The sequence below is a fragment of the Danio aesculapii genome, chromosome 6 (genome assembly GCF_903798145.1).
Source record: "Danio aesculapii chromosome 6, fDanAes4.1, whole genome shotgun sequence".
NCBI classification, from domain to species: Eukaryota; Metazoa; Chordata; class Actinopteri; order Cypriniformes; family Danionidae; genus Danio; species Danio aesculapii.
The window spans coordinates 40319904-40345385 of record NC_079440.1 but is presented as its reverse complement, the minus strand read 5'-3'; the positions used below and the strand labels follow the sequence as shown (position 1 = coordinate 40345385).

At 37.1% G+C, this 25482-nt stretch overlaps 1 protein-coding gene across 1 annotated transcript in view; it reads right to left on the bottom strand.

Moving 5' to 3' along the window:
* Nucleotides 1-25482, bottom strand: part of oca2 (oculocutaneous albinism II) — a 171519-nt gene that overhangs the window by 109215 nt on the left and 36822 nt on the right. The window contains exons 10-14 of the mRNA XM_056460168.1: nucleotides 23757-23828; nucleotides 23002-23067; nucleotides 19047-19103; nucleotides 14347-14471; nucleotides 10304-10442 (exon numbers count right to left, since the gene is read on the bottom strand). Of these exons, the coding sequence (XP_056316143.1) occupies nucleotides 10304-10442; nucleotides 14347-14471; nucleotides 19047-19103; nucleotides 23002-23067; nucleotides 23757-23828 (459 nt within the window). The remainder of the gene's footprint in view (nucleotides 1-10303; nucleotides 10443-14346; nucleotides 14472-19046; nucleotides 19104-23001; nucleotides 23068-23756; nucleotides 23829-25482) is intronic.

Below are 25482 nucleotides of genomic sequence, written 5' to 3'. Positions count from 1 at the left end.
GCAGATGTTTACACCGTGTAGACTTGACATCATGTCCATGATTACAGCATACGAGTGGCCCTCGTTAAAATATTAAACTCATTGATGCAGTATGTCTGGTGTTTCCATCTGGTCCGCATCATTCAGAAACTCCAAACCCTGACCACACGTAAAGCAAAACCGCATTAACCTGCTCATGTGTTTGCCACAAAACGGGCAAAACAACCCTCGACCGTAGTCCATGTGCAGGCACCATAAACTTTATTTACGCCATACTCCACCGCGCACCACCAACAACAACAACACTTTTCCCCACGTCACTCCTGGTGTGTGGTACATTCCATGTCACTTCCATTGTGTGCTACATTCCCTTTCAGTAAGGAATCTGTAATTGTACATTTGTTTCAGGACTTGTAAGTGTTTTGCATCTCGTAAATTTTTTTCTAAAATGTAAATTTGTTTCGTCCTTGGTAAAATCGTTTTTCCTATGTAATTGTGTCTTATGATAGGTTAAAATGTAAATTTGTCTTCAGCTTTGTAAAAGTGTTTCTCACTTTGTAATGTTGTTTTGCACTCCTCGGCCACCGTAATTTTTAATTAGGTCCTCACTCCATTCAGCTCTTATGATGGCTGTTAGCCAAAGACATCTGTGGTTGGCATTAAAAGCAGTGTGGTGTACGGTAAAATTTAAGTTTTCTATTTTTGGACTTTTGATTTTGGCATCCTATTCTGCCATTCTGCCACTTCGGTCTTGATAATTCTTGTTTTGGTAGCAGAGTCCAGACACTAGTCCTGTCATGTCTTGTATGTTGTGCTCGGCTTGAGTTTTCTGAGGTCGAGCCGAGCACTCATTTTCTGTCATTGTGTGTCTTTGTATGAGCGCCATCGTGGCCACACTCGCAGCCTGCGCGTTCCCACTTGATGTAGGTGTGCGAGGTCTGGGCGTGCTTGGGATGCATGCTCTTCCTGGTGTTTGTGTTTGTTCTGTCTGCATCGTGCTGTCTCACTCAAGTTGGTTTTCGTTGCCGCTGGTATGAAACATGCACGTTACATCTGTAAGTGCATGGTGAGTTTTTATTTGTCGTGTATTCGTGTCTTGTGTTCAGTCTTCTGTTGGTGTCATGTTTAGCACGTGGTTCATGTTTACATGCTTTAGTGTCTCATGTGAACACACGATTAATGAGTTCTCTCATTGGCTGCGTGTTCTAGTCCTGTTTTCACGTGAGCACATGGCTTGTGTTGTTTCTTTATGTCATATGTCATGTGTCTCCTGTCTATTGTCTCCCCATGTCTGATGCACTGTGCCAGTTCGTTGTTGATCACTACCTTGTCCAGTTGTGTCCATCCCTGCTCTTCCCTGCCAGCCAGCCCAGTCAAGTTTTTTTGTGTTTTAGTTGTTTTTCCCCCTTAGGGTTGTGTCTGTTGCCTTTTTGTTTTATTTTTATTATTAATAAACCCATATTATTTACTGCATTTGAGTCCTCGCTCCCTTACCCTACACCAACTGTGACATAAATGTGTAAGAGTTACTAGACCGCACTCAAAGGGCCGCACCTCACTTTCACTTCACATGCTGGAGAGCAAGGTTTTTTCACGACACTGCAATTGTTGTTATGAAAGACGTATTTGAAGTAATGTTATTATTATAGTTGCTAGGCAACAGAGGTATGCATATTCACTTAGAAAAGAAAAAGGACACTGAAATGCATGTGTCGTAATTAAATGTCCAGTAAAGGGCTATGAAATGTGCATTTTTATTCAATGTTTAATGTATTCTCAACCGAAACATTGTTTAGCCCCTCCCTTTTTTTTATAAAACAACAAATAGCAATTTGTTTTATCGCCGCTCTGCCAGTAAAGGGTGATTGAGCTTAAACGCATCAAAATTGAAGCGTCTTGAAGAGGGCGGAGCATGTCAGACACTAGAGAGCATTTGAATGGCCAGGATTTGAGGAGTAATAAATAAATGAAACCGTTGATTTATTTAGGTGGAACTGACAAACTAGCTTTAGATATCTTAAAAACAAACAACACTGATATTAGCATCTAAAATTAACATTATTTTAATTTCATGAGAGCTTTAAAAGTAGAAATACTCTTAACTTTTATTGGAAATGTCTCATACTCCTTCGTATGTACGTGGTCCAAAAAAATCCTGAAGGGCTATCTGGCACCTCTAACCCTCCAACAAAAAAATAATTGAAACACCCCTTAGGGAGCCCCCTGGTGGTTCGGGATGCCTAAATAAATTACTCTGGCTACAGGAGAACATTCATCACCGAACGCCCTGATGGAAACCCAAAAAATGATGTTTATAGACTGGTAAATTCATAGGGGGCAGGCTTCAGTGCATTTTGATGGGTTCCACCCTCAAGAGATTTAGGTGTGTCAGAAATGTGCGTGTATGGATATTGGGTTTTTCAGAAACTTCCCACTGTCAATTGCAGCCCAGCAGGAAGTGACCTTGATGTGGAAAATGTAACTTGAGCTTGATTACCACTACATCATCCTGCACAACAGCCGCTTTGACAGACAAGGACGATGTTTCTACTAAACCACAAATTAACTGCAAGCCCACAGCGATTTCTGCTTTGAGAGCCAGCTGAGGAAACAACTGTTTAAAACCAGGCACCTTTCTGTCGCCGATGAGGAACAATGAGAAATAACAATATTAAACTGTGATGGCAAACATTAAACATTTCATTATCTCATTATATATCCTTGTTGATGGGTTTTAATGGCCTTTCTCGTGAAGGATCCAGGAATTCTGAACAATATGGCTCAGTTTGGCAAAATTTGTTAAATTTAGTAGATATAATGCTCAAACAATAAATGAACAATAGATTTACAGACATTAATAAATTAGTCTAATTTGCCTATATTGTACATGAGTTTTAATATTAATCTCACTAGTTGTGGCAATGTGGTAATGTACTTAAGGCAAGATTGTAGTTGGTTAGATTGCAACTATGTAGTTTCTTTATAAGGATAGTGCCTATTTAAAAAAAAAAAGATGGTGACAGAGAGCACATAATAAGTCCTTAGGGAAAACAGAATTTTCTCAGCTTAAGTTTTAAACTACAGCTGATCAAATCATTATAAAACAGGTAAGTGACATTTTAAGTCAATCTCTCTCTTTTGTATGTTGTAGTGCTGTATTTATACCATAGTAATCTGGTAGTGTTTACTTTGCTTTGGCTTTTTCTGGGTTAACTATTGTGATTTCCAGATTATAACAGAGAAAAATACTCCGAAATCTCTGTAGACTGATGGCACGTCATGCAGTTCAGCCTTATAATCTTAAAATGTGAGCAAAATCACCTGTTTTGTCATCATTTTAGACATTATGCTAGAGAATCGTTCAAATGCTAGTTCTAAAGTGACGTTTGTGAATTAGTAATGGTTTCTGTTGTTCTGAAGGTCAGCTGCAGATGTGTATGAATGGCGGAAGAAAGTAGTTCCTCATACAAACAGATTTTTGACTCTCCGTGTTTGATTTTATTTTTTATAAACAATTATGCCGTCGAACTGTTGTATAAACGCAACATCACACTCGTAGCTATGCGATATGGCTGTATATCATCATTGGTGGGACACTAAGGCACTCGGCCTGTGACCTCGAGCCAACGCACGCCTCCCACCAGTGTCGATATACAGCCATATCGCACTGCTTCTTGTATGATATTGCTCATATATATTATAGGAATGAAAAAATAAATATTAATTTTTTAAATGTTTCATAACAAAATTGCTAATCTTAGCCCTAATTAACCCTAACTTTGTGTGGCAGCAAAAGAAATTTTTTTTAAAGAAAAACATTTTTTTTTTATAAGACCACCCATTATAATCCAAAATAGAGGTGCACCTACTGCATATTACAGCATATATTACAAAAATCCTCTCTTTAACTTTGCATGACCCTTCAAGATACTCTTGAGATTTTCTCTCTTAGAAAGTGCTGCAGCACTCAAATAAACTAGCTACTTTAATGTGCTTCACACACTAATTCATCCATCTCAGTCATAAAGTATGATGGGTTTGGAAATCAATTTTCCCAACAAGTTGTTTATGTGACACAAAAATACATGGCTTCAAATAGATTGAGGTTTTCAGGCATATAGTTGTACTTTTTGCGTGTATCCTTTTAAATAGACTGTCAGAAAAAGATGAATCTCCTATACTTTTATAGCCAGCCGCTTTCCGCTCCCTTTCTCTTTTGCACTGATACACACATGCGGCTTTGTGTTTTAGTCATTGTGTCTGTGGTTGTGTGTGACAGAAAGAGCTGCAGGGTAGAGTGGTTCCAAAGAGAGCATCTTTAATCAGCATCCGGAGCTGGAGATGAAAGGCCTCTGCGCCTCATTCAGGGCTTTAGCTGGACACTTACACATACTTACTGAAACTCGCTGACCATATGCACTTAAGCCCAGAGCATACTTCGATTTTATATATGTATGTTAGGGCACAGATGTAATCAGAACACACAGATTTTTCTAAATGCAACTAAGATGTGTGTTTTGAATTGTTTTTGTTAGAAATGCAGCGATTGCCATTTTCTTGGCCGATTACGATTTATGACTTGTGACCTGCTGATTTAGATTTTTTTTTCTAAGAACTATAATTGACAGAATATACAGTACATGCAAATATATATTTTGTAGTCCATTTTTTTGATAATAAAAAAGGTATTAGACTATTATATAAAATACATTGAAAATCCATTGGTGGGTTATTCCACTGGCGACCTCTGAAATAGAGACTAAGCTGAAAGAAAATGAATGAATGAATGAATGAATGAATGAATAAATGAATGAATCAATGAATCAATAAATCAATCAATCAATCAATCAATGTAAAATCATTTAAAAATTATTTTAAATTTTAAAAAATATACATATATACATTATTAAAATAAACATTAGCGGTCATCAAACTGCAACAACACTAGCAAAACATGTAATTTTCCTCTGTTTTTAACTTTGGTTATAAGCTATGCTTATCAAATTTTTTTTGATTAATATCATTTACATTTACATTTACATTTAGTCATTTAGCAGACGCTTTTATCCAAAGCGACTTACAAATGAGGACAAGGAAGCAATTTACACAACTATAAGAGCAGCAGTGAACAAGCGCTATAGACAAGTTTCAGGTGTGTAAAAGTCTAAGAAGCAAAACATTAGTAGAATTTATTTTTTTTTTTTTTTTTTTTTTTTTTTTTTTTTTTTTTTTGAGAGAGAGAGAGAGAGAGAGGGCACAGTGGTATAGCCAGAGAGGCAGTTGCAGATTAGGAAGGAAAGTGGAGACTAAACAGTTGCGTTTTTAGTCGTTTCTTGAAGACAGCAAGTGACTCTGCTGTTCTGATGCAGTTAGGGAGTTCATTCCACCAACTGGGCAGATTGAATGTGAGAGTTCGGGAAAGTGATTTCTTCCCTCTTTTGGATGGAACAACGAGGCGACGTTCATTCACAGAACGCAAGTTTCTGGAGGGCACATATATCTGCAGAAGTGAGAGCAGATACGAAGGAGCACAGCTAGAGGTCACTTTGTAAGCAAACATCAGAGCTTTGAATTTGATGCGGGCAGCAACTGGCAGCCAGTGCAAACGGGTGAGTAGCGGAGTGACATGTGCTCTTTTGGGTTCATCAAAGACCACTCGTGCTGCTGCGTTCTGAAGCAGCTGAAGAGGTTTGATAGAACTAGCTGGTAGCCCGGCTAGCAGAGAGTTGCAATAGTCCAGTTTGGAGAGGACAAGAGCTTGAACAATGAGTTGAGCTGTATGTTCAGATAGGAAGGGTCGGACCTTTCTGATGTTGTAGAGTGCGAATCTGCAAGATCGAGCAGTTCTAGAAATGTGGTCAGAGAAGTTCAGTTGGTCATCAATCGTAACTCCAAGGCTTTTTACCATTTTGGATGCAGTGATGGTTGCTCCATCCATCTGGATTGAAAAGTTATGGTGAAGAGTCGGGTTGGCAGAAACTTCAAGCATTTCCGTTTTCATGAGGTTAAGCTGGAGATGATGATCTTTCATCCAGAGTGAAATGTCTGACAGGCAGGCTGAAATGCGAGCTGGAACCGAGGGATCATCAGGGTGAAAAGAGAGGTATAGCTGGGTGTCATCAGCATAGCAGTGGTAGGAAAAACCATGTTTCTGGATGACTGTTCCTAAAGATGCCGTGTAGATAGAGAAGAGAAGTGGCCCAAGCACAGAGCCCTGAGGTACCCCAGTGTTTAGATGCTGTAGGTTGGACACCTCTCCCCTCCACGACACCCTGAATGACCTGTCCGAGAGGTAGGAACTTAACCATTGAATAACAGTGCCTGCGACGCCCAGTATCAGTATGTCAGTATGTATATGTAGAAACGTATTATCAGATTTTTATAATATTGTTCTCGTAAACCATTTTGTAGACAGTTTAAACATGACTCCGACTGTGAGCGCATGTCTCTATGACAGTGTTTCTATGACAGTGGTCACCAATCCTGTTCCTCCAAAACTACCTTACTGCAAAATTCAGCTACAATCCTTGATAATTTTAGTTACAGACAGGTGTGTTTGGCCAGAGGAGTAAATGAAATCTGCTTGTGTAGGTAGTTCACCAGGAACAGGATTGGTGACCACGGCTTTATGATGTTGAGATCTACGCTGCTAGCCTCTAACAATGTGGACTGGCTGGAAATCATAGATATATACATTAGATATCGCATACGGACCCTGAGCATGCGTCAGTAGCACAGCCACATTTGTACAGTGCTCCCAGAACAAGTGTCATTTATGCTGGACTTTTGTGCTGTGTACGGGTGTAGTAATGAGGGAACAAAGAAAACAAAGCACAAAGGCAAAAAAGTTCATAGGAAAGATTTTGAACTATTGTGCTAAACAAGTATCAATGACAATGGGTATTTCACTTACTGCATTTTCTGTTAGGCACCAAGTAGCACCAACTTGCACTAAATACTAGGCTTATTCAAGTTTTGTTGAATAAAGTCAGCAAACAATGTAAATGAAATATGACAACAAGATGTTTTGATGCTGGAAATGTATATTATTGTCTGCAAAGTGAACTAGTCGTTCATAACGGAGATTCATTGACAAATGAATAACTCCCTCCGTTAGAATGAGAAGTGAAAGCAGGAGAGGGAGTGTGTTTCAGGACACTGATTAGATTAAATTTAACAGGTAGGCAGGATAATACATTTTTATGCACACAAACACATGCTCTTTGTCAGCAATGCCTGTGCAGTCACTTATCCATCGATGTAGAAAAGTGATTTAAAGTTATAATTTTAGTAATTAAAATAAAATATTTGCATAATGACCACTGGGAAAACTCCTGATCACACACACACACACACACATATATATATATATATATATATATATATATATATATATATATATATATATATATATATATATATATATATATATATGTATGTGTGTGCGTACGTGTATATATCTGGCTTTGGATGGCCAGTCCTCCACTGCACCATGGTCCCACATTCATTTCAAATGAGCCTTCCCCTGTACTAAAATGGCAGCTCTACTGACACATACTATCCCATAGACAACAACAGCGAAGGCGACATCTAATGTTATCTATGGGCTGGAATCACTAGTCTGGTCACTAGTCAGGCCGATCATGCAAAAAAAAAAAACTTTGATTCTGGTTCTTGGCTAGTCAGTGCATTTCTAGTTTTTGTATTACTTATTTTTATGCATTTTTGCTCATTGGAACGCATCAAACGAACTAGCTAGACCGACGCTGACCAATGACTCAAAGCTGCGCAACAGCCAACCATCGGCTTAGTGTCCAGGCCTTTAAGCTACGCATTATTGCTAAGAGGAACAAAAATCAGCTACAGTAAGTTACCCAATAACAGTTATCTAGCAAGATGATTAGAGTTTTAAAATAGTAAAGCACATTCACACATTAAGTGACTGAAATGCCCAACAGAGGCTGGTTTCTCTCAAGGTTTTATTTCTTCACTTTCGTCAATTGGTGAAGTTTTTTTCTCGCCTCTGGCTTGCTTGGTTTGGGACTTGTGGAGCTGCACATCGATGGATTTGCTCTTCGGTGTTTGAACTTTCAGCAGTGAAATTTAAACCACACTAAACTGAACTAAACTGAACTTCAACTGACATCTGGGCTTTACTAGAACGTCTATGTTAAGCTGTTTGACACAATCTACATTGTAAAAGCGTTATAGAAATAAAGTGAATTTTAATTGAACTGAAGTCTTATAGTATATTTTACTACATATTTTTTCCTTTAGCTGGTTGGTAAGTTGCACTGATCACCAAAGTGGCTTCTTTCTTTGTTTTTCCAATTTTACTTTGAGCACATTGGATACAATTAGATATGTCAAATTATTACCTGAATACTACTTACTTATTATTATCTATCCAAAAACTATATTTGGCAGTCCTCTTAAGCGTAATGATCAATGTTTTCGGATCTAATGTCTTGATCTAATGACATTATCTAAAATCCAAAAGGTTATTGAATATGTACTATACAAACATGAGTGTCAAGTTCTATTAGATTGACAAAAAGCTACAGGATGTAGTGTGTAACCCAACACTTTGTAAATGAGATTGAAGTCTTGCTTCAAGTTACTTTACATGACACTACACCCCAAGGCTGTGAATTTGATTCGCAATGAAAGCAAAAACAGATCAAGTATTTACCTTTCAATGCAATGTAAATCACTTTGGATAAAAGTGTCTGTGAAATACATAAAGCAATGTAAATGCAACGTGCATGCAATAAATCTGCCTCTGAAGGGCATACTTCAGGTGTGTTATAAATGCATTCAAAGGGTTCTCCATTTGGCCAAGAATCAAACGCATAATTCTAAATGAGAAATACATGAACACACCCAACAACAAAAAGACAAACTAGCAGACACTCCAGTACTATCTTAATAAATACACTTGTGTTAGCCATACCACCAATAAGGTCATACATTGGTGAGTCACAAACACAAACCTGAGTCCCACGGTTCTGTCTTTTCTATTAAAGCGAATAATAAATCACAAAATGTCCCCTCACCTTTTCAGTCAATCCAGTTTTGCACAAGGCTCAATGAAGACAAAAGCACACAAGACTCTGTGCTTTGAGGTCACATCATAAACCTGAAGATTATTCAGGCTCCTCGTGACCTTGTCCAGTTGGCAGGATGGAACTTTAAATTGTACTTTCCTTTGACTAAGGGTTTGATAGGTTTGAACATAGACTCTAAGGTTGTACTAGAAGGAAAGAAAATCCTTGTGCTCCTGTTCTGTGATTAAGTTAGCAAAGTAAGTACACAGCAATGTTTCAGACTCAATATTTTGTAATCGGTCGCTTTCAACCGCATCAAGAAACACATTCTAGACTTGTTTCAAAGTGCAGGCTGAAGTAGAAGTGGTGCTATATACTCTCCTTCAGCTTGCTCTCTTCTTTATCAGGGGTCGCCACAATGGAATGAACTGCAAATTACTCTGGCATATGTTTTACCGACAAATGCCCTTCATGCAGCTTAACTTAAAGGGATAGTTGACCCCAAAATTGCATTAACTTACTATATTTGATGCACGTGGTTCCAATCATTTATGGGTTTCTTTATTCTGTTGAACACAAAAGAAAAAATGTTGAAGAAAGCTGGAAATCTGACTTCTATATAACAAAAACAAATACAATTGTGATGGTAACAGGTTTCCAGTTTCCTCAAAATATCCTCTTTTATGTTCAACAGAAGAAATAATCTCAAACAGGTTTGGAACAAGAAAGGGGTGAGTTAATCATGACAGAATAAGGAGCTTGGTAGAGCTGCGTCCGGTCAGTACCCGGATGAGAGACCACATGGGAAAGCTAGGTTTCTTGCAGCCAAACATCCCACAAGCTCTAGTTAGAAATTGGTGGTTTCAGAGTTTGTACAAACTGTCTGCTACACAATTGCAGTTTTGCTTTTACGGAAGTTAAACGCTTTCAGTTCTGCAGAGAGAAACAGAGAGATAGAGAGAGAATTTGGCAGAGTGAAACCGAAGCTGGCAAGAAACATTCCTACATAATTAATAGTCTGAGGTGTAAGACAGAATGCCATAGTGTTTTAGCCTTGAGTTGCTAGTGACAGGGTGTTTTGGCACAAGGCTATCATTCCATGCCAGAAAAATGCTTGGTCATGTGTCTGTGTGTTTTTTGTTTATTTGAGCAGCCATGTATAATTTGTCCGTCAAGTTCCCGGACACATTTTCGACAGCCACAAGACAGCAGCACGATATCTGTTCACCCATGAATGACCTAGCATCAAACGCTAAAGGTAATAAATAATTACTTACTTTTTTGCGGAGATCCTGGTTAGATACGATGATAACATTTGGGGGATCTCCGACAGCAGTGGCAGCTCCTCCGATGTTAGTGAAGATTACTTCTGCAATCAGGACCTGCCTGGGGTCCAGATTAAGCACCTCACAAAGCCTAGTGTACAAAAGACACCAAAAATCTGATTAGCACTGGCGATTCTGGAATGTCGAACAGTGCAAACTATTTAATTTTAAATAAGTGCAGACATTTCTATCACTCAAAACCCATAGCAGAAAAAAAACAGACAATAGACAAGGATGAATCTCTTCAGTGTGCATGTGTATGGCACCTTTATTGCGCCATCGGTGGCTACATCAATGTATTTTTTACAGAGGATTGTAGTTTTAAAGTTGCTGTATGTAGGTTTTTGACTCTTCTAAAGCATACGAATACCATAAAATCTTTGCAAATATTTAAGAAACAAGTTAAGATACTTGTTTATTTGAAAAGCAATGCTGAAGTCAGATATTCTGCTTTGAAAATGTGCGTTCCATGCTGGAAAGTCTGTCTTTGTTTTGGTCATTTAGCCTGCCTTATGCCAGTTTAGCCAATTATATTTCAGCACCCTGGGTTACCTTGGTGGGAAAACAGCGTATTTCATTTATTCAGTCAAAAACGCTCTCAAACTACACATCCGTGACCGAAATGCGATTTCCGGTGGACAGTAGCAGACTCCAAATAACGCAGATTCAGAGTTCCACATGACGTGGTTATTAATTAGCAAATAATATAAATGTTACGAATGTAAACATTAGGTGAGTAGGTAAGGTTTATAATCTAATTAACACATATTAACATTATTTAATGTACATGCCTAATCACTGATATGTGTTGGCTTGCACAGAAGTTCCATTTTTAAATGGTTTATTTTATTTTCAAGATCTGCTGCTGCTTTCAATAGTATGGCAATAAATATCATGCAAAATGGCATTTAACCTCGCACTATTAGCATTTAACACTGAATAAAGCACACAAAGTGTACCTGAGGCAATCATTGTCAGTTTTCTGTTGCTCAGCTGCAAGAAATAGTTTCTAAAATATAAATTTCAGGTGTTATTTTTAAAACTCCTTTTAATATGAAAAATATTCCTTCTATCGCGTGCCGTTGCTTTTATTTACAACATAATTTAATAATCAGCCTTATATCAGCCTTTAGGTTTTACAGTCAAGCACACTGCTGTTGGCATCATCAATCTGGCAATTTGCACTTGTGTTTGTTTTGAACCAGGTGTGCAATACCTAGTTCTACCACTGGGTGTCAAACGTAAATACTGTACCTTTAATTATGCCCTATTTGTAATAGTACTATAAAACAGGAAGATGAGAGGGCCTAATTCATCAAGTTTAAGCTGAGCTTCACAAAATTCTAGGTTTGTGCACAAGCTTAGTTATTAACACTGAATTGCAAGCAAACCCAAAGATAAGCAAATCAGTTTCCTTGTTAAATTGCCGTGAAGAAAGCACTTGCACAATCAAATTGGCAGTCAACGAAAAGCTGAACTCTCTAATTTCTAAAATTCATTCTTTAACGCGCGCGCACGCACGGGCATGTGCGTGCGTGTGTGTGTGTTCTCTGTTTTTAAACCCTGAAGCCCTGAAGGTGTTTGAAGATGCAATTGGTGATGCATAATCAAAAAAAAAGGAGTCATTTCTCACCAGCAATGTCATGAAAGTGCTGAGGCAGCGGCTCACATTTTAATGGCTATTTGAAATATAGATTTATTTTATGCTACCAGACTAGGGATTTCTAGGATCCAAATGAGATGATAAGAATTTGATGGATGGTTTTCGCAGAAGTACCAAAAGAGTATCTTTGCTATAACAAAAGTGGATTTGGATTATTTTATATACATTTATTTTAAGCAGGAATGGCACATGATGAAACTAATTGGTTCACAGTGTGTGACTTCTGAAGGGAAGTGGTGTCCTGTAGAAATAATGGCATGTATAAGCAAAAACAGCATATACTGTAAGTGACATAAATATGAAATACAAGATGAATCACATGAAAGAGACTGTGTAAAAGTAAAAAGATGGAAGGTTCAAATATGCTCCATTCGAGCTGAAAAGAGCAAATAGGGTGGGAAGTTTATAGTGTGGTGAAATGACTTTTTGACTCCTATTATAACTAAGCAGACTGAAAGAAAAAGTCTTGTCCAAAGAAAATTCAAGGCCTTCTAGTATTCAGCTGATCAGACATCTTTACAATGTCATGTCAAAGAAATATTTCACATATTGTACAATGCAAGTTAAGCAATACTGACAACACCAGTGTGGACTGCTAAAGAAAATAATCTGTATTCATCTCTCAGTATGTAAAATATGAAATAGCATATATACTGTACAGAACTTACAATGAATTTCTAAGTATTAAGGCATTCTAAAAGTTCTCTGAGGTTCTTCTTTAACATGTATTCTGCATGTTTTTTACTAAACTCTCATAAAATTGTATTTTCACAATATGAATAGATAACATCCATTTGCCCCATAGACTTCCTTAGAGAGTTGGGCAGTAATGCAATACTGTTAATGCTTTACAACAATGATTCCAATACATTGCAAAAAGCAATTAACTGACTTTTAAAAAAAGTGAGTAAGTTCATTGCTTTTAAACTGATTAGTTGATTTTAAATAGTGAATAAACCTGTTGCTTATTACGTAAATGAACTAATAAAACTAAATGTATACAGTGTAGAAAGTAGTATAACAAACTACTAAAATTTCAATAATAATGCTCCAGTCATTATTTAGAATTTCACTTTAATCATGGAAAAAAATTTCACTTAGGTTCAGTGAGTGATTATAACATACAACTCATGTTATATCTATATTAATATTTCCCTGCGTAAGTTCGTAAGAATGCAGAATTTTTGTTAAAGTTTATCATCAGAAGAGTCTGAGCAGGTTATAAACATTGTAAGGGTGATATATGTGCAGCTAATAATGCATAAGTGATCAAGGAGGTAGAAATAAGAAACATTACAAAGTCAGTATTTTGAGGAGAAATCCCAAAATTACCCATTTAGTTTTTTTGTTATGGTTAAGTAATGTGAGGAATGTACTGAATAAACATTTACAAGGGGTAATAAGTAATAATATTAAATTTGAAAGGGGCCCACATGAAATCTGTGCGCACAGAAATCTGCCGATTTCAAGTCCACCATTGAGTTTATGTGACGCCTGGGCTCTCTCACAAAGACAAAGGATCGCAGGAGTTATCAAACACGTCGATTTATTTACAAACACTCACTTGAAGGACACAAGAAACACAGGAGACTCAGGAACAACATGGAGTGTAGACAATGCATAACGAAGAATAACGGACGAAGAACTGAACAACACACAGAAGTATAAATACACATGATTTGATGGAACTAATGACAAACGGGTGAGACACAGGTTGAACTAATGAACATTAAGAAACAACGGGAAACAGAATAAAGGAGAAAAAAAAGGTCACATGACATAAACACAGGGGTCTGACAGTTTATTTATTTACTTGTGTAAATGTGTGTAAATTTATATTTATTCATTCATTCATTTTCTTTAAGGCTTAGTCCCTTTATTATATTTATTCAGTTTTTTTTTTATTAATTTCAGTAATATTAGTGACTAATATGAAAGTGTTCGTTTAATGCATTTACAATACAGTTTGTAAAGTCATGTTTTCTGTCTCTTAGTAGAGATATGAGAGACTTGCTTTGTTTACCAAATAAGTAGATCTAGATGGATTTGCATTGTAAATATTAAATAAAAGTTAAAAAGCTATTTTTTTATTTCATATATTAAGTTTTTAGTTACGATACTCCCAAAATAATTCCACATAAATCTGCAGATTTTTACAAAATTCTCTGCAGAAATAGCAAAAAATGTCCACAGATTCTGTCTGGCCCTAGTCATAAGTAATGACAAGTAATAATGTTCTACTTTTAATAACTGGCTGTGGCCAAATGCTGATTCAATTGTAAGCTAATTAATTAACTAGGTAAAAACAAAATAGGAAAAGAGACTAGTATACCTTATAGTCACAGGGGTGAAGAGCATCATAGTTGTCACATTATCAAGGAAGGCCGACAGAATTGCCGCAATTAAGCAGAGAATGATGATCATGGGCCAAACTCTTCCTCGTGATAACTGATAGGCCTGCGTGGAGACAAACAAACAGAGTGGGGAATACCTTAACAATTAGTTTACAAACTTAGATCTCTTCTTCTCGTTAACTTAGATCTCTTCTCATAACTTCACAGAAATTAAAACTAACTGAGACAAAAAAAAATGCCTTTCTGAACATTAACACCATCATGTTTTCATAAAAATCCTTCATTGGAAAGAAGAGATAGATCTATCAGTGGCTCAAAGATAAAGGATCAAGAGCAGTCCTCTGAGAGGGTCTCACAACGCAGCGTGCAAAAGTGAGCTTTAATGAGGGATTCAGTCTAAAAGTTGACACAGATCCATAGTGTGTTTGCTCATTCATGCTTTATTGCTAAAAGACTGTACAAGCCTGGAAAGAATAGAAAGAAAATGGCTGCACTTTAAGATCCTGTCACTATGGAGACATTGTCAGACTGTCTGGAATCATTTTAATCAAGTGGTAACACTGGAGTGTTGTAGCCCACCTTCCTGTCTCAAATTGGTGGTAACTAACAAAATATATATATATATATATATATATATATATATATATATATATATATATATATATATATATATATACAAACCCACACACACACACGACTATACACTTTTATTTCAAATAAAAAAATCCAACTTCATCCTCTCTTGAGTTGGTCCATTGAATTCGATCAGAAGTTGTTTCTATGGCAATGTTTTAATTTGTTGGACATGCCCTTGTCCAAAACCCTCTTAATATTCATGAATGGGATGAGAGGACATAAGCGTGTGCCCTCATAATGTCCTGAGCACATCTTTAATGATCTAAAAGAGCTTTGATAGGGGTCCACAGAATCCTTGAACAGATATCCATCCAATGACGCTCATCGTGGATTCATTTCAAGGCTTTCATAATCTCTCAGAACTCATTTTCTTCATGATTTATAAACTTTTGCATCATTTCACAAAGATTTGTTCCATCAGATTCCTTTTTTTCTATCTCTATCAGGGCTTGATGTTCACCCGTAAATTTCAGATATAAAACATTGGATGGCTTCTCATCACTTTGCTTGCTTGTGAACGATAGGGATTTTCAGGGCAGCTATGGTAATAGCTCTGCTCCTTTGCCCCAAAGCTTACTGGGTAAAAGTAAAATGATGGGATTACACTGACAAAATTCAAAACCGGAACATCAATAATGTAAAATGAAAGCATATCAGACTGAATCAGCAGCAGAGACCGCTGTTATTTGGTGGGTCAAAGACACAACATCTCATTTCGGTGTGCACATACGCAATTTTAAAAAGTGCTTTTATAATCGTGTAAAGCAGGTTATATATTCCACAGGTAATGCCTACTTTAATGCTTCAAATAATTGCATTTCAAAATAATGGTCAAATAGTTTACGCTTGTTGTCATTGAGTGTTTAAGAAATGTATTTATATAAAAACACACTTATTCTGACCTGTCATTATTTTTACATTTAAAATGAAAAAAGGGATTATACTAGATTTTATGAGACTTTTAATTATTAAAAAACATTTGTTTGCTGAATAAATTGATAAAACAAGAAGTACATATATTTAAAATGAGAATTTTTGCCTGCACCGTGATCCCTAAATACTGTATAATCTTATATTATCTTTTGGCCGGCAGCTAGCTCTGTGCAACTCTGACATGGTCGACTGCTGAAGCTAAGTATGGCTGTGCTTGTTCAGTACCTGTATGGAGACCACATGGGAATGCTAGGTTGCTGCTGGAAGTGGCGTTAGTGAAACCAGCAGGGGGAGCTCAACCAGTGGTTTGTTTGGGTCCTAACGCCCCTCTATATTGATTGGGACTCTATACTGCTCACTGAGTGCCGTCTTTCGGATGAGATGTTAAACTAAGGTATAGGTCTGCATTCCCACGGCTGTACCGCGGGACCTGACCGGATTTCTTGCGGCGCGGTAATTAATTTCTAAATAAAATGCAGCGGTCGGTAACTCTGGTGTAATTTGAACCGGAGTGGGCGGTCTAACAATATAGCGATCCTGAGAGATAGAGAGAGAGAGAGAGCGAGAGAGAGAGGGAGAGAGAGATCCGCAGTGGTGCTGTGTGTGTGCGTGTGTGTGTGTGAGAATGAGAGAGAGCGCGCGCATCCACCGTGGTGTTGTGTGTCGCTTGTTATAGGCTGTCTGGATATGTGCCTGCCATGTGTATAGAAATAATGCTGATATGATATATGAAACACAATCTGTAGTTGGCAAATATATTGAGTAGATATGTTTGTAAATCTGACTGATCTGAAAGAGTCAGTGCCTCACCAGCCACAAACCTCGCTGTTTAAGGCGGCGGGCAAACAAAACTGACATTAAGTCTACAATCCTTGCACAACCTACACTTTTATCTGTTATGGCTCTCTTTTGGTACAACCCAATTTTAGTGTCAGATTTTGGAAGCCAGATCTAAATTTAGCGGAAACGATTGGGTCAGGTCAGGTAGAAAACGGGACGGGGCGGGCAGCGGGTGAACAAAGGCTGAATTTACAGTGGGAGCGGTCGGGTGCAGAATTAAACCTGGTGGGAGCAGGACTAAAAATTCGGTCCTGCGCAGATCTCTAAACCAAGGTCGTGACTCTCTGTGGTCATTATAAATCCCAGGATGTCTTTCAAAAAAAAGAGTGGGGGTTTAACCCCAGCATCCTGGCCAAATTTGCCCACTGGCCTCTGTCCATTATGGCCTTCTAACCATCAACATATCCTAAATGGCTTCATCATCATCTCTGTTTCCTCTCCACCAATCAGCGGGTGTGCTGTCCAGTGCAATATGGTTGCCATCGTGTCATCCAGGTGGATGCTGCACACAGGTGTTGGATGAGGAGAGTCCCCCCAAACATGTGTGTAAATCGCTGAGTGTCCAGAAAAGCGCTATATAAATTAAATATATGAATTATTATTATTTAAGGAATTATTCTTATTCTTATTCTTATTCTTATTCTTATTCTTATTCTTATTCTTATTATTATGTCATATGGTTCTTCTTCTAAATATGCCAGCCAAGAAGTTTTTGATTAACAATCTATTGCTGGCAAACACATCACTGTCATTGATGAGAACAAAATAAATACTGTAAAACCTGATTTATACTCGACGCATCCGCTAGTTCGCTTGAGTGCGTGCTGCAAATGTGACGTCTTCGCAGTGTTTGCGGAAGTTCGCTTTGGGTGTGTGCGACATGATTTCAGCTGGCTGAGCGCACCATTTTTTTTTGAGACTCAAGCAAACAGTTTGTGCGGTGCTGCATTTGATTTGAGTTAAATATGAATCACTTTGAAGAGATTTTGTCTGAAACAGGCACGAGTGTACACACATTTTTATGATCCGTATATGCCTGATCATAGGGATAACCAGATGGACAATAATTATTGGCTAGAAATTGCTACAGCCGAGGGAAAAGGAAGAAAGTTTTTGTAAAAGTTTAGATAAACTCGAGGGACAAGTTTGTGAAAAGCAAAAAGAGAGGCCATTGCAAAAGTGGAGACCCAGGTGGTTTTAATATTACGGAATATGTTTTTCCACCATTCATATGTTTTACACTGATGTATATATTACAATTTTGAATTGAAAACAATTTAATAGTTGCAAAACTATAATTAAGGAACAAATTATTTCTTTGATAACTGGAAAAGAATATTTGAACCTATCGATTTACAATATACTGATGGCCTGTTTTTCTAGACTTTATTGGTGATAATGGTCAGGAATGTTGGACCATTATTGCCTTTTTAGCATATCACTAAATGGCAAACAAGCCAGACTGTAATATGTGAATTGTTGAGCGGGCATTGTGAATTGTTGTTTTTAAAAGTCTTTAGTTTTTAGAATTTTAGTGAGTGTTTTTTTTTTTGTTCAGTTTTTTTGCTTTTGTTCTCGCTATAATAAAAAATATACTTGTAGAGTAACCCATGCTCTGTTGTCATTAATATTTTAATAAACTTTAAAAGGTGGAACTGTCCGAGATATGAACAAAAGCAAGAGATGCATCAAAGTTTCAATTTAAAAAATCTTAAATGGTTATAAAAATCTTTAGAATCATTAAAATAATTAATAAAAACAATTGAATAATTTTAAATGATATTAATGATATGACGTAGTTCCACAAACTTCCTACATCTCTGTTTATCCGTCTAATCTTACAGTGGGTTTCTTTTGACAGCCCCCTGTCATTTTAAAGAATATCACAATGGTGAATGCGTCAAGTATAAAAGCCTCGTCCGTTTCACCAGGTGCGCACACAGTCAGCAGAGGTGCGTGATGCAATGCAAGTCGAAGGTATAAATCATATTATTAAAAAAACATATATAAAAAAACAAATATATAAGGTATAAAAACATATTCTTATGTACAGGAAACATTTAACTTGTACTATTGGATTTTTTAAATGCATGAAAACCTTTAGTCGTCTTTGCCCAATAATTATATTTAAGGTGGTTTAGAAAGATAACATTTAATTTTACAGAAAACATCAGGACTGAACTCTCTCAGGAACAGACATTGTATCTTGCATAAGCAGACATATGCTAAACAAATCTTAAACAAGCAGATGTAAAAGAAGAAAACTCACCTTCACCGCACAGTAATCAAAGAAACCAGTCTCCGAGAATATTGCCACCAGTATCATCTGAAAGTAAACAGGAAGGGTTATGAGACATTTCATGCTTTCTATTTTTAGCGCTTACTGCCTCATGTGTTGCTATAAAATCACATTATGTCTCAAATATCACACAGCCTCTCACTCAATTTCATGCCACATATATCCTTCTCCTGTTTTTTTCCTCTCTGCTTCAGATTCAAATACTGAATTCCTAAAATACGGGAAATCAATAAAGTGAAACATCAACATTGCTGAGTTCATTAAGCTAACATTTCGAATGTAAAATGCGTCTCAGCCTCGTACGCTCATCTTTAAAATTGACAGATGCTGTGATTCATTTTCTATCATCAGTGTCTGATTTTCTTTTATGCTTTTCCTCAAATACTCCTACATGTAGTCTTCTGGATGAGGGCTGATTGAACGTATTTGTTTCCATGGAGACAGCCATTGAACAAACACAGATCTTGAAAAGGGTGCCACTTCAGTAATAATATTACAGAGCCTGTGTGTTTTAACGTGTTTTCGCATATTTTGTCATACTTTGTCACATAACCATGTAAAACATGGACTCATTTCTTATTAAGCAGACATCCAGACACATAAAACACCTTACATTTCTTCTGCAATGTAAAGTAACCCTATAAATGACCTCTGAAGAGTTCTTTCTAAAAGAAGCACTAGGTTAATAGCACATTAAAGAAAGCTGCCCCATTTAGAGCCTGGCAGGTTGACGGAGGGGCTGATATGGGTTGAGGTTAGAGGTTGGATTAGCGGTTTGTCAGCCTGTCAAACAATTAGGGCTTCTTTGTCAACAGGCAAGTTAAAGCATCTCATTACACTAGAGATAAGTATCTAATAGGGCTGCACGTTTACAGATACTACGGCAGGATTGCGCTACTGGAGTTGTAAAATACTGTACTGCTAATCCCACAATATTTTTCAGACAGTATACTATTGTCAATGCTGCAGTATAATTCATGTTATTTGTGCAGTAAAGCAACTCAAGTAGTTTAATTTAAATCTAAATTATTAGTTTATTAATTGACTAATGATAATGTATTAATTAATTATTAATAATCTTGATTTTGTTTTTATATTTCCCAAGTGCTGTTTAATGGAAAATAGTTTTTCCAACACATTTTAAAATGTAGTGGTATTTCCAGTACGGTCAACACAATGGCTCAGTGGTTAGCACTCATCTCACTGAAGGAACAAGAAGGTTGCTAGTTTGGATCCCGGCTGAGTCAGTAAGCAGTATTTTTGTGGAGTTGTGGAGTGTGCAGCTGGAAGGGCATCCGCTGTGTGAAAGATATGCTGGATAAGTTGACACTGTGGTGACCCATGATAAATAAAGGGACTAAGCCAAAGTAGTGATTTGTATTAATTAGTAAATGTAATTTCTAATATCTAATCATTTTTTCTCTGCCATAATTACAGTACATAATGTTTTTTCTACTTATTTTGCAAGATACATAACTATTAGATTAAAAAGGCAAGTTAGGTTAATTAGTCACGATATTGGAAATTAAAAATACTCAAGAAATTGAAAACTAAAAGAAATAGGAAAATATTATAAAAATTATTACTGGAAATACTGTGAAATTTTTTTTTCAGTTTTGCGTATTTTGTAATTCATGTTTTTTTTAATCTATGTTTTTGAATTGCATTACGGGAACACTATTGACTGGATTTAGTGAAGGGTTTAGGTCAGTGGTTTGCTGGTCAAGTTGATCTGTATTACAAGCCCCAACAACAAAACATATTTTATATTCACAAAAATGTGAACAGTGCCCTCTAGTGGATTTGTCAACTGAAGCATGCAACGAAATGTATCCGGAACAATGTATTATTTACCTTTTGCAAAAACGTAGACTGAGCCACATTTCCAACTAGATCTTTCCTCGAAAAGCTTTTAATGTGGAAAAGTAAAAAAAATTAGTGTTGTTTTCATTTTTTAATAGTTTGAAGTGATATATTGTCTGGGTTTGTGTTGTAAATTAGGGTAGAAAAACCTGGAAATAAACTACCTGTACTTTTTCTGTAATTTAGAGTTGCTCTGTTATTTCTGTTATAAGAGACTTAATTCTCTTTAAAATGTCTTAAACAATATATTGTCTCAAACTACTAAAATGCCATAAAAGTCATGACATTAAAACTGCATGGTTGCATTGGATGTTTGCTTTTGAAAACACTATTGACTGGAATTAGTGAAGGGTTTAGGTCAGTGGTTTTCTGTTATAGGTGATCTGATGACAAGCCCAATAACAAAACATATTTCAGATTCACAAAACTGTAAACAGTGCCCTCTAGTGGATTTGTCATCTGAAGCATGCAACAAAACAAACCCGGTATGACTTTATATGCACAGAAGTAAAACAGAAAGCATCACTCATGAGCAAATCTAATGGGCCCTTCACACAGAACGCTTTTTTCCTTTCCAGTGGACTTATTTTCTATTGGTTTTCAATGTAAACACACGCTTGACTGAAGTGTGTGACCGTTATGTTCGTATTAAAAAAGGTCATATTTTGGTTTTGGGGGTCTCCAACAACAGTCTGATATGCATGCAAGGTTAAAAAACACTTTCATTGTCTTATAATATGCATTTATTTTTATCGCATTATCCCAACGACTCCCATATGATTCGTTCAGTGATTCATTTGTTCCCAAACCCCTCCTTAGCACCATGCTAATCTGCACTGATTGGTCCAATGGCCCAGTCTATTGCGATTGGTCGACTGCGTTCAGCTTGAGACAGAAAGATATGCCCACCACAGCTTATCAACAATTTTGAAGTAGTCAGAGTGCAGAGCGGATGTGTGAGCCCAATGCAGGAGTGCATTAAAGCAACGCAGTTGAAGACCAGCATATTGCTCTATTCTTAACCATAAGTAAAAACAATGACACACATTCAGTATTAATCCACACAGCGGCAACAGCTGAACTACTTTGAAACTTGACCGTCGCACGTGTATAGAAACAGCTGATGGTGGCCATAGAAACGACAAACGGAAGAGGATCGCAAGCTCACGAAAGCATTTAAACCCGTAAACAATGCGGCACGTGTCACGTTTAACCAGATACAGTACAAGCGGTTACAAGCAACAAAACACAATTAAAAACATAATTTGCAAGCTAGACAAAACAAGAAGGCAACCATTTTAATCACACCTAAGTTACTTACATTTATGAAATGGAGGAAGTAACTGATCCATAAACTGTGTTCTGTAAAGTTCCTGTCAAGCTCTGACAAAGTCCCATACATCAATAGTCTTTTCTGATCCTTCCTTTAACAAACGGCCAACAAATCTCCCATTGTAAGCATGTAGATTGCTGAAGCACTCATCAGAAAAATGACAGGAACACAGCACAAGGCTGGGGCTATAATGCTGAGGTATATTTGCAAAAATAAACTTCAGCCACTGACTCTTCACAGCCTCATCTTTGGGTAGGGGAAATACCACAGCTAAGGATTCGTTACAGCTGTGATTAATTCGAACCACCATGAGTCGACTCTTTTATAGAAGAGTCAATAGTTTTAAACATGGTGCACTTTCAGATTTAAGCCTTAGCTGAATATTTCACTTCACTTAGAGCTGGTTTACACACTGCATGGAAGGTCATTTTTAAAAAAAAAAACCATAGTAGGGGCTCTTTAAAATAAAAAAAAATCAGTTCACCAGCAGTGGACCAATCAGAATAATCTGGATACTGTTGTGCTTAATGCTACCCTTTTTTCAAACCTGTTTGAAGAGTTGCATCTCGGATTTTTAGAAGAAAAGATGCTTTCGATGTGAATGTTTTTGGTTTTTAATTGAAAAAACTCTCATGCAAGCATGTATACCACATTCCAACCACAGTACTAAGGTTTACTGGGAAAAAGATTAGCATTAGAACTCCTACAGACTTTTTTTAATATACTCACCATTCCAAACAGCAAAGCAAGCGTCTCATAGTCAATCCATTCCACGACAGTCATAAGACTCGGCCTCTACAGTGAAGAGACAATGGGATGAGAATATTTCAGTCTTAACTAGGCTCTCTGAATATTAAAAATCCATAGCAATATCAGTTAAACCTTAATACTGCATTCTGTTTACGGGAGAGTTTAACAACTAACCAAGTTCAAAGTTCATAAAGTTTTAAGTGAAAAACAGAGATCTAAGACTACAAAGCTCTGGGACTTTTTAAAGGGCACTCCATCTATCAAAGAGACAGAAGTATACTGAGTAATTTCACTTGCGCTCAAACAACGCACTTATCTCTGGTTTCTGTAATACAAAAACTAATACATAGAGCCACAAAGAGAAAGTCAAGATTTTCATTATTCACCGTCCTGCGCTACACATTAAAGACAATTAATGCAATTACCACCAAAATCCCATTGATGTGAAATGGCCCGGTCTGATTTACTTAATTGTGTAAATGTACTGTAGGTGCTTCTTTACATATTATTCTGAAGCTCACACTCTGTACTGTAATTTAAATGCGTGTTTGCCCCTTATATATTATTCATGCAGACCTCAGTACAAGACAGAATGTTCTGTAGCAGTGCTCTCATACTTTAAGCTAATAAGACTAAAGACCATCACGGCAGTTTACCAAACTAATGAAGTCCCAGAGCCCAACTCTTGACTCAAGACAAATAATCTTCATCAGAATGGAATAAATAAAACGTACATCTCCAATAAAAGCCAGAGCTGCCAGCGCGGACAGGGAGCCTAACATTGCAGCCAGAGTGCGGTGAACAATCTGCAAACACAGACAAAGAAGGACAAATAAGGTGGAGGAATACACATTTCACCAGAATAATAACTCCAAGCTGGATCACAATATACTTTGCCTAATATTTTTCACAAAATTTGGTCATAACATTGGCCACAGTGTACCACAAATCAAATGATTGTTTTTATTTTGTTTTTGATCGACTCTAAACCAGTGTGTTTTTCTCATTTTTTTTCATCCATCATGCAAAAAGTAATATCTGTTTGCTTATAAAAGAAATAGCTCTCCTCAAGTCAACAAGCTGCTTGCTATGAGATTCTATGCTCAATATAATGCTAAATTATAACACTAGAGGTTCAACTTTCCACATTTGCAACAATAACAATGGTGCATACCTTAGCAAGAATGGCCAAATATGTAATGCATAAGACTTTGGACAAATAACTTTCTATAAATAACACTTCCTCTATGTCCTTTTGCAGTTTGATCCACCTCATTTCTCATATTTCTCAATAATTCTGCAATCATGTACATTTATTCTTTTGGCAAACTTTTATCCGGAGCAACTTACAAATGAAGGGTAATCAAAGCAACAAGACCAACACAAACAATAGTTTTAATAATTTACTTCTAATATCGAATGTCTTTTAATGTCTAATGTCTTTGTCATGATGACAGTATATAATGTTTTACTAGTTATTTTGCAATATACTAGCATTCAGCTTAAAGTACAGTTTAAAGGCTTAACTAATAAGGTTAACTAGGCAAGTTCAGTTAAGGTCTGAAATGTTCTGTAGCATTGCTCTGTAATCCAAAATAAATATTGACCGTAACAGTTTTACATTACATTACGTACATGAATACAGCATACATATACACTCACTGGCCACTTTATTAGGTACACCTTACTTGTACTGGGTTGGACAAAAAGTTGCCTTCAGAACTGCCTTAATCCTTCAAGGCATACATTTTCTGGTACTGGAAATTTTCCTCAGAGATTTTTGTCCATATTGACATGATAGCATCACGCAGTTGTTGCAGATTTGACGGCTGCACATTCATGAGAAATCTCCCGTTCTACCACATCCCAGTCGGGCTCTATTGAATTGAGAACTGGTGACTTCTGAGGCCATTTGAGTACAGTGAACTCACTGTCATGTTCAAGAAACCAGTCAGAGATGATTCGTGCTTTATAACATGGAGCGTTATCCTGCTGGAAGTAGCCATAAGAAGATGGGTACACTCTGGTCATTAAGAGATGGACATGGTCAGCAGCAATACTCAGGTAGGCTGTGGCTTTGACTTGATTCTCAATTGGTACTAATGGGTCCAAAGTGTGCCAAGAAAATATCCCCCACACCATTACACCACCACCACCAGCCTGAATCTTTGATACAAGGCAGCATGGATCCATGCTTTGAATCCAAGTTCTGACCCTACCATCCGAATGTAGCAGCAAAATTGAATTGTAGCCTCAGTTTCCTAATCTTACCTGAGTGGCACCCAGTGGGGTCCATTCTCTGTAAACCCTAAAGATGGTTGTGCATGAATTTTCCAGCAGATCAGCAGTTTCTGACCAGCCCGTCTGGCACCAACAACCATGCCACATTTAAAGTCACTTAAATCACCTTTCTTCCCCATTCTGATGCTTGGTTTGAACTGCAGCAGATCGTCTTGACCA